Here is a 14,395-nt window from a genome sequence, read left to right as displayed (position 1 = left end):
ATGCGGGGAGGGGGAGGGGAGGGGGGAGGGGAGGGAGGGGGGATGAATGGACCCGTCTTCGGTGGAGACGGGAGACGGGGGCGTCGGCGGCGCGCGCGCGCGCTTCTTTATTGAATTTCTCCCCATCGGGAGCGGGGAAGGGGGAAGAAATTTGGCCCCTGGAAAAGAAAAATAAATGAATAAATAAATAAATAAATAAATAGAGGGAGGGAGGGAGGGGGAGGGGGAGGGAGAGAAGTTGCGGCTCCCGGCAGGCCCGTGGTCGGGGGGCGGGGGCGGTGGGGTGGGGGGGACGTCGGGCGCGCCACAATACCTGGGATGGATGAGGCGGGCGGGCCAATGAGCGGCGCGCGGGGCCGGGGCGTCGGGCGCGCCGGCGCGGCGGCGGCGGGCGGGGGGCGCGGGGGGCGCGCGGCGCGGGCCAATGGGCGCGCGCGCCGGCGTCACGTGCGCCGCCCCCCCGGCTCCCATTCATCCCGGGGGGAGGGAGGGGACGGGGCGGGCGGGCGGGGGGGGGGGCCGGTGTCGTCCTTTCAATTCATTTATCTGCAGGAATGATTGCCGCTATCAGTCTCGCGCTCACCGCCCGGCGGAGGAGGTGAAAGTTTCTCCCCGGGAAGATAAACCGCCAAAGACAATATTGTGCCCGCCCGGCGGCGCCGGCGCCCGGGCCGCGCGGCCGCTCCGCCTCCGCCGCCCCCTCCGCGCTCGCTTTTTGTGTTTCTTTTTTTTTTTTTTTTGCAAAAAAAGGAAAAGGAAAAAAAAAAAAAACCAGCGGAGAGGAGGGAAGCAAAGAGAGAGAGAGAAAAAAAAAAGGAAAAAAACCCGGCGCGAGGAGCGAGGAGCGAGGAGGCGAGCGAGCGCGCCCGGGAGAGAGGAACCGAGCGGGCGAGCGGGCGGCCGGCCGGGCAGCGGAGCGCGCGCGCGGGGCCGGCGGAGCCGTGGCGGGGCGCGCGGCGCGGGCCGGCGCGGAGCCAGCCGGAGCCCCGCGCCGCTCTATGCCCCAGCGCCGGCGGCCGGCCGGGGTTCGGGGGGAGGGGGCCTGCGATGCGCCCCGCCTTGGCCCGGGCGGCCCTGACGACGCCCGGCCCTCTCGGCGGCGGCGCCTGAGCGGCGGCCGAGCGAGCGAAGCGAGCGAGCGCGGAGCGGCGGCGGAGCGGCGGCCGGCGGGGTCGCCCCGAGAGCCCGCCACCCCCCGCAGCCGTCCCGGGGCCGCCTCCGTCCTCTCCCCCCCCCCTCCTCCTCCTCCTCCTCCTCCGCGCCCCCCCCGCGCGCGCGCTGGGCCCGGCGGGCTCCGGGCCGCCGCCGCCGCCCGCCCGCCCGCGGGCTCGGACTTCGCTAGGTGGGTCGGCGCCCCCTCCCTCGCGCCCGCGCTCCCGCCCGCCCTCCTCTTCCTCTCCCTCCGCCTCCTCCTCCTCCTCCTCCTCCTCCCCTCCTCCTCCTCCTCCTCCTCGGCGGGCGAGGGTGGGGGGCCCGGGGGAGGCCGGGGCTCGCCCCGCGCAGCCACCATGCTCCTGGACGCCGGCCCCCAGTACCCCGCGATCGGCGTGACCACCTTCGGCGCCTCCCGCCACCACGCGGCGGGCGACGTGGCCGAGCGGGACGTGGGCCTGGGCCTCAACCCGTTCGCCGACGGCATGGGCGCCTTCAAGCTGAACCCCAGCTCGCACGAGCTGGCCTCGGCCGGCCAGACGGCCTTCACGTCGCAGGCGCCGGGCTACGCGGCGGCCGCGGCGCTCGGCCACCACCACCACCACCACCCGGGCCACGTCGGCTCCTACTCGAGCGCGGCCTTCAACTCCACCCGGGACTTCCTGTTCCGCAACCGCGGCTTCGGCGACGCGGCGGCGGCCGCCAGCGCGCAGCACAGCCTGTTCGCCGCCTCGGCGGCCGCGGGCGGCTTCGGGGCCCCGCACGGCCCCACGGACGCCGCGGGCCACCTGCTCTTCCCCGGGCTGCACGCCGAGCAGGCGGCGGGCCACGCGTCGCCCAACGTGGTGAACGGGCAGATGCGGCTGGGCTTCTCCGGGGACATGTACCCGCGGCCCGAGCAGTACGGCCAGGTGACCAGCCCGCGCTCCGAGCACTACGGCGCCCCGCAGCTGCACGGCTACGCGCCGGTGAACGTGAACATGGCCGCGCACCACGGCGCCGGCGCCTTCTTCCGCTACATGCGCCAGCCCATCAAGCAGGAGCTCATCTGCAAGTGGATCGAGCCCGAGCAGCTCGCCAGCCCCAAGAAGTCCTGCAACAAAACTTTCAGCACCATGCACGAGCTGGTCACGCACGTCACCGTGGAGCACGTCGGCGGGCCCGAGCAGAGCAACCACATCTGCTTCTGGGAGGAGTGCCCGCGCGAGGGCAAGCCCTTCAAGGCCAAGTACAAACTGGTCAACCACATCCGCGTGCACACGGGCGAGAAGCCCTTCCCCTGCCCCTTCCCGGGCTGCGGCAAGGTCTTCGCGCGCTCCGAGAACCTCAAGATCCACAAACGGACTCACACAGGTACGCGCGCGCCCCCCCCCCCATAGACAGACAGACAGACAGACGGGCAGACGCGGGGTCCACAGAGGGCCCGGGTAGTGGGGCTGGGAGAGGACGCCCCTGACGACAGAGAGGGGACCCCCCCACCCCACCCCGGGAAAGAGCGCGGAGGGGGTTTAGTGTGGGCCTTGGGGGTCGAGGAGAATTCCTTCCCCCCCCCCAAAAAAAACACCAGGGAGCAGCGATGCCCCCGCAACCGGGGGCGCGGGGGGGGGGGGGGCGGCTCCAGGCCGCCCCGGAGACGGTGTGCGGGGATTCTGTCCATCGGGGCTTGGAAGCGTGGAAAGAGAGAGAGGGTGAAGGAGAAGCACGAGGGATGGCGGCCTGAGAGAGAGGGAGAAGGAGAGGGAGAGAGGAAGAAGGAGAGGAGAGGGAGAGAGAAGAGGAGAGGAAAGAGGGAGAGAGGAAGGAGAGGGAGAGGAGAGGGAGAGAGGAAGAAGGAGAGGAAAGAGGGAGAGAGGAAGGAGAGGGAGAGGAGAGGGAGAGAGGAAGGAGAGGGAGAGGAGAGGGAGAAGGAGAGGGAGAAGAGGAGAGAGGGAGAAGAAAGAGGGAGAGAGGAAGAAGGAGAGGAGAGGGAGAGAGGAAGAAGGAGAGGAGAGAGGGAGAAGAAGGAGACGGAGAGGAGGGAAAGGGAGAAAGAAAGAAGGAGAGGGAGAGGAGAGAGGAAAGGGAGAGAGGGAGAAGGAAGGGAGCGAGGAGAGGGAGGGAGGAAGAAGGAGAGGGAGGAGAGGGAGAGGAGAGGGAGAAGGGGCCCGGGAGGAGCCGCGGCCCGGCCCGGCTCAGGCTCGGCGCCGTCCGCCCGCGCGCTCGGAGCGGGGAGCCGGCGGCCAGCGCCCCGCGTCCGGCGCTGCGCTCGCTCCGGGAAGGCTGCCCCGCCGCGGGGGAGAGGCTGCGGGGAGAGGCTGCGGGGCTAGCCCGCGGTGAAGGGGGAAAGGAGCTAGGAAAGGAAGAGGGAACGAGAGAGAAAGAAAGAGCGAGAGAGGGGGCAGAAAGTGGCGGGAAGGGGCGCGGCGGGCGCCGCGGTGGGAGGCCGGGCTCGGGGGGCCGCGTGCGGTTTGGGGGAGTCTCGACCCGGGAAGGGGGGAAGGCCGGCCGGGAGGCCTGGGTAGTCGTTTCATTGCGGCGTCTGCTGGGAAGCGTGCGGTTCTTGGCCTTGGGGGGGGGGGGCAGTTGAGAGCCGCTGAAAACAAAAAGAAAAAAAACCTTTCCAGCCCCCCCGGGCCCCGGCGGGCGCGGGAGGGCACTGGGCCCGGTGACCCCCGCCCATCCCCGCCAGGCTGGGGGTGCGGCCGCCGCTCCCGGGCGCGGGGGACGCCCGAGGAGGGGACGGGGAAGTGTGTGTGGGGCACCCGGGTCGGGCGGACTCCCTCCCCGAGCTGCGCGGGGCTCCCCGGATTGGCTCGGGAACCCGGGTGTGCGCGCGTGTGTGTGCGGGGGAGGGCGCCGCGCGGGCGGGGCGGGGGCGGGGGAGGGGAGGGGAGAGCCCCGGGGAGCAGCCTGGAGACCGGGAGCCGCGCGTGTCGGGGTGTGCGTGTCGGGGTGCGTGCTCGAGTGTGAGGTTCCGGGACCCCGGGCGCCCCAGTAACCGGCGTCCGCCCCCCCCCCCCACGGCTGGAGCTGAACACAAAACCCGGCGCCCCGCGGCGACCCCGCCGAGCCACCCCGGAGCGGGGCTGCGGGGCCGCGGGGCTGCGGGGCTGCGGGGCTGCGGGGCCGGGGCTGCGCGCGGGGAGAGCCCGGGTGCAGTGAAGGCGCGCGGGGCCGGGCCGCCGTCGCCCCCCGCGCCCCTCGCCTTCCGTCCCACGCAGCCGGGAGGCCGGGAGGCCGGGCGGGCGGGCCGAGCGCCGCACCCAGCCCCTCGCCCTTCCGCCGCAGGGGAGAAGCCCTTCAAGTGCGAGTTTCGAGGGCTGCGACCGGCGCTTCGCCAACAGCAGCGACCGCAAAAAACACATGCACGTGCACACGAGCGACAAGCCCTACCTGTGCAAGATGTGCGACAAGTCCTACACGCACCCCAGCTCGCTGCGCAAGCACATGAAGGTGACGGGGCGCGCGCGGGGCGCGGGGATCGCGCGGGGCGCGGGGATCGCGCGGGGCGCGGGGATCGCGCGGGGCGGCGGCGGGCCGCTCGCCGCGCCCGGGGGAGCGGGGAGGCCGGGTCGGAGAGACGCGGGGCGCCCGCCATCCCCGGCCGTGGAAAACCCCACGCGCTCGGCCCCCCCCCCCCAGCCCGGAGCCCGCCCGGGGCGCAGGGGGAGGCCGGGCCGCGGCGGAGAGGGGCTCCGAGCGCGCTCCAGCGCCCGGGGCTCGGCCCGCCCCGCGGCCTCGGCCTTTCCCGGGCCTTCTCCTCGCGTGAGCCCCGGCCAGGCCGGGCAGGGGGGCGGTTCCGGGGTCCCCCAGAGAAGCCCACCCCCAGGCAACGGTGCCTCCCTCCCCGCAGGTGCACGAGTCGTCCCAGGGCTCGCAGCCCTCGCCCGCCGCCAGCTCGGGCTACGAGTCGTCCACGCCGCCCACCATCGTGTCCCCGTCCACGGACGCCCCCGCCGCCAGCGCCCTGTCGCCGCCCGCGCCCGCCGTGCACCACGCCGCCGGCCACGGCGCGCTCTCCTCCAACTTTAACGAATGGTACGTGTGAGCCCGGCGGCCCCGCGCGCCCGCCCGCCCGGCCCTCGCGAGGACTGACTGAGCGGGGCGCCCCGGGGGCCCCCACCCGCCCCGCCGGCTCACCGAGCCCCCCCGGCCGGGCCCTGCACCCCCAAAGCGCGCCCCCCAGCCGGCTCACCGCAGCCCCCGGCCGGCCCTGCACCCCCAAAGCGCCCCCCCGCCGGCTCACCGCAGCCCCGGCCGGCCCTGCACCCCCAAAGCGCCCCCCAGCCGGCTCACCGCACCCCCAAAGCGTCTCCCCCCTCCCCCCGCCGGCTCACCGCAGCCCCGGCCGGCCCTGCGCCCCCAAAGTGCCCCCCCCCAAGCTGGCTCACCGCAGCCCCGGCCCTGCGCCCCCAAAGCGCGTTTCTAAGCAGAAAAGGAAATAGACCCAGGACCGAATAACAGAGAGGAAACCTCCCCCCCCCCCGCATTGCCCCCCGTTTCCCTCCTTCATTTTCAGTAGTATTTTCTCTCTCTTCACTTGGGGCAGCCCGGTGGCCAGGGGCGGGGACGGGGTGCGGAGCCCGGCGGAGGCCAGGCCCACCGCGGCGGCCAGCCCGGGCCAGCTGCTCCTAGAATCCCGACAGGCTGTTCTGGGGGGTGTTTCTGTTTCTGTTTTTATTTTGTTCTTGTCTCTGTTTTTTAAAGCCGCCCCTCCCCCTTCTTTCTGTGGGGTTATTATTATTATTTTGGGGGGCCTTCTTGTAAATACAGAATTATTAGCTTACCATCGTTCCGTTGGACTCTGTACATAGCTCCCTCTCGGTTGGAGCGGGTGGGGGGGTCGTGGGGGTGGGGTGGGGTCCTCGCGTGGGGTGGGGGAGGGACGGGGGGAGGGGGAGGGGAGGGAGGGCGGCCCAAAGCCCACTGTTTGTACTGAATGGCAAGAATGTTCTAGTAAATGTGTACCAAAATGTGAATTACTTTGTACGATTACAGTCCCCCCTCCCAGCCCCCCACGTCGACCTAACGGAGTATTATCAGCATTCATGTGCTTTTTTTTTTGAATTTTAATTTTTTTGTATAAAGTGCAAACATCACGTCCCAAAGTTTGAGTACTTTAGTGCAGTAAAAGTTGTTTCCCGTCCTGTCAAGAATTTCCCGTCTAGTTACGAGCCCAGATCTGCGTGTCAAACTGTTCCATTTGTTTATGTAAAGTGATATTAAAAAAAAAGATATAAACTATATCTGTCCATTGCTTTTGGCAAAAAAAAAAGATGCAACCACCTATTGTATATATTTCCTAGTTTCCATATTTATCCGCATGTAAAGGGCCGGTTTATCCCATGCTACCGCGATTCAATATTTATGGCTAGAAGAAAAAAAAAAAAAACCTCGTATGTACACTCTAGTTTCCAGGACTGTTTGGTAACCTTTCGTACCTTATTAAAGATTCTTGAATCTCACTGTGGTAGGAGTTTCTTCTTCACCCCAGCTCCCAGCCGGCGACGGCTTGGCTGCCTGGCCTTCCTCCTTCCTGGGCTGTCAACGACCCCCGTCCTATAAACCTGATAAATGAACACTTCCCTGCTGACTCTCGGAGAGGGTGTAATTAGTATTTATATCAAAATTTATGAAACAAATTTTCGGCCGCAGTGTAATTTAAATGACCTTTGCAGAGGCAGTAGAATAACAAGCCATAAAAATAACGGGGGTGGCGGGGCGCCGCTGGCTGTTGCTGTCCGTGTTCGTTGCACGCACGGGGGAGCGAGGATGAACTGCTGGGGAATGAACTGGAAGCCAGTTGAGGGGGTTCCTTCTGCATTCTCTCCCCCCCACCCCACATTAAATCCCCGGCCTGAAAAGGAGTCGCAGGTTTACCAGGTCCTATCTGCGATCGCTTCCATTGAACCCTTTACGGCCATCGCTCATTTTCAGGATGCTAACTCGTGTGTTCTCCAGGCTTCCCACAAAAGTAGAAACGTCCATAAAACATCTCACTTAGATATCCTTTCTTTAAACGTCGGCGGCACTCATTTAAATTAATTACCTCCCAGATACGTTACCATTCCTGTCATCTTACCACAGTTATTATTTGTGCTCTTAAACATACACCCAGAGAGGAGAATTATTTTTTTATGTAATTTGATTATCTTTCTATCTCTTTTATTTATTTCTCATTTACTTAAGAAATTCGTTCCGTTGGCTGGAGTTGATACAGTAAATTTGTAAATGAGGAGACAATATAAAAAAAAATCTAAATTACTTGTGCTTAATGGCTGTGGCAGAGCGCCCTTTTCTCTAAATCAGATTGTCTCTCTTGCAGTTTAGTTTGATCGATTTGCAAGCTATGCTGCTTCCCGAAAGTTCGATTGGCTGGTAGGAAAGTGGGCTCCTTTGTCTCCGGCGGTGGCTTGCATGATCGCCCCGTGAAGCCGACCGTGTCCGGTCGCGGGAGCGGGCGGTGGGGACCCGGGTGCCCCGCTAGTCCCCGGGCTCGGAGACGCCCGGCGGGGCGGCCCCACATCTGTCTCCAAGCCGGTTCAAGTTTCAGATCAGACTTCTGGCCAATTGCACAAGTGGCGTTGTGCTCGCTTTGAACCTACTTTATGGACTTGTGTGTCATTATGCGTACTTGTCACTTGCAGCCAAGTCTAATGTGCCGAGGAAGGGCTTGGCTGGCTGAGTTTCTGGCAGGAGAGGAAAACTTGGAGATCAGGGATGTTTTTAACTTAACAACAACAACAACAACAACAATATTCTGACTGCCACAGTCAACGCTGGTCTTGCCTGAAAAGAGCGCCACCTTGTAAAATGAGGCTTAGAGATTTAAGAAAGGTGAATTTCTAAGTAGGCAGCTCTGCTAACTTCAGAAATTAGTGGCCCCAAAGCAGGTCCCACACAGTTGTTTGGTGTGTGTGTGTGTGTTTTAAGTTTGCAATTGATTAACAGTGTAATTTTTGCAGTGACTGCGGACATGTAGCAGAATGGTTAAACATAGAAAGAGTAACAGCCCACACAGGGAACCCTGCTCCTTCCCACTCCGGGGTGGAGGTGAGGATGGTAACCACGGCCAGTCCTGCTGGGAGTTTGGTCCGTGCATTGAAGAAGTTGGGACGGGTGGCCCTGCCCTGACCTATCCTAAACCAAGTGTGCTTCAGCTGTAACGTGATAGATGGCCCCATAGCACGTACCCCAATGCCTCTTTTGCTCTATTAGCATAGCAGTAAGTAATTGCACGTCAGGATATGGCATGATTTGTGTAGCATAGCTGAAAGATAAAAGAATTTTACAAGTAAATGTTTATTTCCAAGAAAAAAAAATGCCAGCGTGTTCCAAGTATTTATTTAGACTTTGACGGTGAGATAATTTCTTTTGATACACGTTGGAGGAGTCCTTAGAAAAGGTCAATATTTTTTAGAAGCAGTGGAAGGGGCCCTGTGTGTGTGTTTGTGTGTGTGTGTGTGTGTAACACTCACAGCAATGGAAATCTTATAACCGAAGCCAACGTTTATGCAAACTCCTTTCTGTGTTGTGTTCTGCCCTGCAACACTCCCAAGCACAAAGGGGGAAAAAAACCTCATTAATGATGTAAGTCGTCCAAAATAATGCTTCAAACTTAAATGTAGTCTATTTTTTTTTTTTTTGCTGGTACCTTTAATGTCTGCTTCTTGCGATGTGTTCTTCATACTTTTCTTCATGGGCTATTAGGTTTTGAAATACATGAATGTGAAAGGCGAAATAGATTGTTCGACTCTATTTAGCAGGAGCCGAGGAGCCGCGAATGGCTAGTTTCTCCGTGTAGCGGCAGATTTTGATTCAGGCAGAAAGCCATGCTGGTTCACATGGTGCCCGCATCGGATTTCGGAATCCATCACATGATTAGAACAGCTAACAAGTTATTAAAAATGTTATTTTGTGTCAACAGAAAACGCCTGAGTATAAGCAATCACAGTGGAGAAACGAGTTGTGATGGGTGTGTGTGTACATTTATAGAGCAAGCCTATAAATATACAAGCACCATTTATTTACACGGGGGCTCAGTAATTTTCAAACATTTCAGATCCTTTGTTTTGTTCTTCAAAAGCTACCCCCCAGCTGCTTTTAAGCATTTGCAGCTGATGATTTTGATTTTTTAAGTCAAGCATTCAAGTTAACCTTTAAGAAGCAAACCACCTCCAAAAGAAAGATGTAACCTTTCCATGGCTCCACGGCTCCACCTGCTTTTATTATTTTTTTCCCCCCTTTTCCTTTTTTCTTTAGCTGACAATGAACGCAGCCTCCACCTTCTCTGCGGAGGGGCTTGGTATTTAGATGTTTTTGTTTTGTTTTTAATTTGTTGGTGGGGAAGTTTTTCTCAGAACTTCTAAAGGGTTGGCCACTTGGGGTATTTCCAAAAGACCCACCTCGCTCTGGAAGGTTCTGGAAGGTTCTGGACGTCCACGTCGTCCAGGCTCCGGGTCAGCAGTGGCTGGCGGGGACCCTGGTGGTGGCCTTGGGGGGCACTGCCACCCCTCTTGCGGGGAGTGACTCGGAGCCCCCCGCGGCCCTGGGTCTTAGTGAGCCCCGTTTAAGAGACTCTGAGGTCTGGCTGGACGGGGGGGGGGGTGCCCTCCGTCACCCCCAGGCGGGATTCGAACGCGCCGCCGCTCCCAGCCCACGCGGGGCTCCGTCCTCGGGAGACGCCGCGGTCCGGCCAGGCCGGGCTGGCGGTGCGTCCCGGGCCCGGGCCGGGGGCTGGGGTGGGGGTGGGGGGGTGGGTGGGGAGGTTCTGTTTTTGTGTTTTAATGTGTTTTCCGCCCCATGATGGCCGTGGGCGCCCCCCCCCCCCACCCCTCGGAGGTCTTGGAGGTGGGGCGTCTGTGGGGAGGGGCGTCCACCGCCCCAAACCTCGCTCTCCCCTCTCCGAGACGGGCACCTGCCCAAGCCGGGCGGGGAGAGAGGAAGGTGCGGGGGGGGGGGGGGGGCGGCCCGCCGCGCCCCTGCCGCCCCTCCCGGCCCCACGTCGGAGCCCCTCGTTCGGGGCCGGCGCACCGGAGAGGGGCCCCGCGCCCCGCCGGCCCCTGAGCCCCGCAGCGGCTTCGGGGCGCCCGCCCGAGGGGGGCTGCGGGGATGGGGCCCGGGGCCGGGGGCGAGGCGGGGGGCCGGGCGGGGCCCGCGCGCCCTCCCTCCCTCCCGGCGGGGCCCCGCGCCCTCCCTCCCGGCGGGGCCCCCGCGCCCTCCCTCCCGGCGGGGCCCCCCGCGCCCTCCCTCCCGGCGGGGCCCCCCGCGCCCTCCCTCCCGGCGGGGCCCCCCGCGCCCTCCCTCCCGGCGGGGCCCCCCGCGCCCCTCCCTCCCGGCGGGGCCCCCGCGCCCTCCCTCCCCGCGCAGCCCGGGCCGGCGACCCGCGGAGGCCGCGCCCGGCGATGCCCACGGAGCCGCGGGGATCGGATCCGCCCCGGGCGAGCGGCGGGAAGCTCGGACCCCGGCCGTCGGGGAAGGAGGGGACACCGGCTGGGGGGGGGGCGGGTGCGGGGCTGGAGCGGGCGCGCGCCCAGCTTCCCTTCCCGAGTGTGGAGACGCGTGCGCGCGTGTGCGCGCGTGTGCAGGGGAGACGGTGGGGCCTCCCTGCCCCGCCACGCCGGCCAGCCGCGCTCGGGGCGTCGCTCCCCGCCGGCCCCGCTGCCCCCGCCCCGGCGGCCCCCGCGCCCCCGCGCCCCCCGCGCCCCCGCGCCCCCGCGCCCCCGCTCGGGCGGGCGCGGTGCAGGGCGCCGGCGCGGCCCGGGGCCCGGCCGGACGGGCACTGCGCACGCGCGGCCCGGGCCCGCGAGTCCACGTGCTCAGGCACAGGCAGCGCGCGACCCCGCCCTCGGCGCGCCGGGCTGGGCGGCGGCAGCCCCGGGCCCGCGGGCGGCGGCGGAGCCCCACGTGTGAGGGAGAGGCTCGCGGTGCCGCCCCGCGCCCCGGGCCGGGGACCCCGCCTCGGCTCGTCTCTGTGCCTCTGGGTCTCCACCCGGTCCTCCCGGGAGCCCCCTCCTCCTCCTCGGCAACTCTTGGAGGGCGAGCATCCCCTAGGCCTGAACACAGCCAGCAGGACTAGATGGGGCGCCGTCCTGGGGTTCTGGGGGGCTGACATCCAGGTCTGCAGGCCAGGTGGTGGTGGTCCTCCTCCTCCTCCCCCCTCCCCCTCCTCCATCTAGTGCCTCACTGAGAGGATGCATCCACCCATCCACCAACCACCATCCATCCACCCCATCCATCCATACACCAGCCACCCATCCATCCATACACCCATTCATCCACCCATCCATCCACCCATCCCATCCATCCATCCACCCACCCATCCATCCATCCACCAACACCCATCCATCCACCCATTCATCCACCCATCCATCCACCCATCCATCCATCCATCCACCAACCACCCATCCACCCATCCATCCATCCATCTACCCATCCGCCATCCATCCATCCATCCACCCATTCATCCACCCATCTATCCACCCATCCATCCATCCACCCATCCACCAACGACCCATCCATCCATCCACCCATCCATCCACCCTTCTATCCATCCAACCATCCACCCATCTATCCATCCATCCACCCATCTATCCATCCATCCACCCATCCATCCACCCCTCTATCCACCCATCCATCCACCCATTCATCCACCCATCTATCCATCCACCCTTCCACCCATCCAGCCAGCCAGCCACCCATCCATCCATCTGTCTGTCCGTCCGTCCTCGCCACCCCCAAGTATCTGTCCTCTTGCTGGTCTGAGGGTAGGGAGCTCCTGTCCAGCTCGGGTTTCACACCACAGGACACAGGTGTGATTCCTGGGACCAAAAAGTGTGGGCTTTGGCGAGAGAGGAGGCGCACTCCCCTCTTCCTCCCCTCTCCCAGCCTCGAGTGGAGGTGTCTGTCCATGGCGTGAGCCACGGGGTTCCTTTCGGAGCCGGCTCAGAACCTGTCCGGTGCCAGATCAAGGCTCGCAGAGGAAGGGGCTGGGTTGCGGAGGGTGTCCGGGTCACTCCCACCCATCTAGGGAGTCCTAGCTAGGGGTGTCAGAGCTAAAAGTAAAAATAAAACCCTTTGGTCCTAAGAAGGCAAAAAAATAAAAAATGGCCGCCAGCAGGTCCCCGGCCGCCCCAGCATTTCACTCGTAACGGAGCAGGCAGGGCCGTGTGTCCTTCCTGCCCCGGGCTGGCTCCACCCAGGCCGCTCCGGAACCCTCGCCGGCCGGCCGTCGTCTCCCCCGGCCGGACCTTCAGCTTGAACTTGAAGCCGCCGGGCCTTCCAGGCCGGCCCAGGCCTCGCCCAGGCCCACGCGCCCCAGCGCCTCCTCCCGGGGCCCCGGGGCAGGGCGCCCCCAGAAGAGCCGGGCCGGCCCGCGGGCTCGGGGGCTTCCTGCGCCTGGACCCCGGGGCCGGGGTACGGCAGGGGTGGTGGGGAGGCCCCTCCGGCGGGTGTGAGGCTCTCCGGAAGGCCGAGCCCCGGCGCCGGCCGAGGCCCGAGGAGCCCCTTCCCCGTGGCGGGGGCTGGGGGAGGGCGGAGGGAGGGGCGGGATTGGGCTGGGGTCTGCACCAACCCGGCCCGCCGTCCGCCGCCGGCCCCGCGGCCAGGGCCGGGCGCGCACCGGGCGGGTGGCGGTGCCGGCCGGGAGCCGCGTCCCCCCGGCGCCCCCGGGGCCGGCGCCCGCGCCGCGGGGACCGGAGGCCGGGGCTCCGGGGCCTTCCCCGGCCGGGCCCCCGACCGCCCCGGCGCGCGCGTCCCCGGCGTCCCCGGGCCCTGGCTGCCCGCCGCGGCCTGGCCCCGCCAGGACCCCGCTAATCCTCCCGGACGCCGCCCCGGTCCGGAACCCGGACCCGGCCCCCGGTAAGTGGAGCGCTCCCCGCCCCCCCCCGCGGCGGCCGGGGCCGGCGGCCCTTCCCGGGGTCTGCGCCCCCGATCCGGAGCTGTCGGGGGTGTGCGTGTGAGCGCGTGCACTGGGCCCCTCCGCCGGGAGGTGAAGAATTTACCCCCCCACCCCCACCCCCCACCCCGACAGTCTTGCGATCACAGAGCCACGCGGACCCGGGTTCTAGGGCAGCAGGCGCCGTCCGCACCGGGGGTTCCGCGGGGATTTGAACCCGCACCGCGTCCCCAGGCTGGGGAGGGGGGCGCTTCAGCGCGGGCTTCGAGCGGTTGCCTTAGGACGGGTGCAGAAAGCGGGGGGGGGGGGGAGCCGAGGAGCTTGGGGTCGGCCCCCTCGGGCTCCCCGCGCTCCACTCTTGCGGGGTGACGATGCGGGGGGGGGGGGGGCTGCGGGCCGCCCGGCCTGACCTCGGCTGACTCGGCCGCGCCGCGGGCCTCTCCTCCACGAGGGCTCCGGGCAGGAGGCGTTCGAGCCGGGCGCGCAAGACCCGCGCCCCGAACCCGGACACGGCCCCGGCGAGCGCGCGGGGAAAGGCCTCGCCGAGCGTCAGACGCGGGGACGGCGGCCCGGGCCGAGGGGAAGGGGCCGGGGCGAGGGGAAGGGGAAGGGGCCGGGCCAGGGAAGGGGGAGCTGGGCCGGGGCGGGGCGCAGCGGGGGCCTGGCGAGGGGGAAGGGGCCGTGGTGGGGGGGGGGCAGGCCGGGGCGCAGCGGGGCCTGGCGAGGGGAAGGGGCCGTGGTGGGGGGGGCAGGCCGGGGCGCAGCGGGGCTGGCGAGGCCGGCTCCTTTCGGTAAATAAACAAGGAGAAGGCCGCCACCCCACCCCACCCCGCCAGACCCTCCCGGGGCGACTCCCGAAACCAGTGGACCAGGCCTCTCCAGTGAGACAAAGCTCATTAAAGGAAAGAAAGAAAAAGAAACAAGCGAGGTCATCTTTTAATGCAGGAGAAAACCCCGCGCCGAACCCGGCCGGGGAGCCGGGGAGCCGGGGAGCCGGGGAGCCGGGAGGGCGCCCCTGGTTTGCGCGGGGCGGGCGCCCCTGGTTTGCCTGTGTTTGTTATTATTTTGTTCGGCATTGTCTGGGAGGCGCGTCTGCTGGCCTGGCAGACACGGGAAGGAACGAATGGCCCCCGCTTGCTTTCTGGCTTTCTTTTTAAACCTTTTGAGAACTTCACCTCCCCCGCGGCTGAATTCCTTCCCGCGCCCCCGCGGGCTCTCGTAGTACCCGGGGCGGCTCCGGCGGTGGCCTCAGCCTGGACGGGGCCCGAAGGCCACTCGTTAGGCCAGGGCCGGGTTCCTTCATGAACCTAGTCCCCTCCAACTTGCAACAAACGCACCCCCAGAAGAAAGTGTTTCCTTCTCCTTCCC

The 14,395-nt window shown here is 65.9% G+C and overlaps 1 protein-coding gene across 1 annotated transcript; it reads left to right on the top strand.

The window, feature by feature from the left end:
- The first annotated feature begins 1,508 nt into the window (after positions 1-1,508).
- On the top strand, positions 1,509-5,179 carry LOC125342535 (zinc finger protein ZIC 1-like). The gene is given in 4 exon segments (XM_048334760.1): positions 1,509-2,505; positions 4,420-4,442; positions 4,444-4,584; positions 4,985-5,179. Coding segments are annotated over 4 exon segments (1,356 nt in total).
- The last annotated feature ends 9,216 nt before the right edge of the window (positions 5,180-14,395 follow it).

The sequence above is a fragment of the Perognathus longimembris genome, chromosome 26, assembly GCF_023159225.1.
Source record: "Perognathus longimembris pacificus isolate PPM17 chromosome 26, ASM2315922v1, whole genome shotgun sequence".
Taxonomy (NCBI): Eukaryota; Metazoa; Chordata; class Mammalia; order Rodentia; family Heteromyidae; genus Perognathus; species Perognathus longimembris.
The sequence above is the reverse complement of the archived record's forward strand: the minus strand, read 5'-3'. Positions and strand labels throughout refer to the sequence as shown.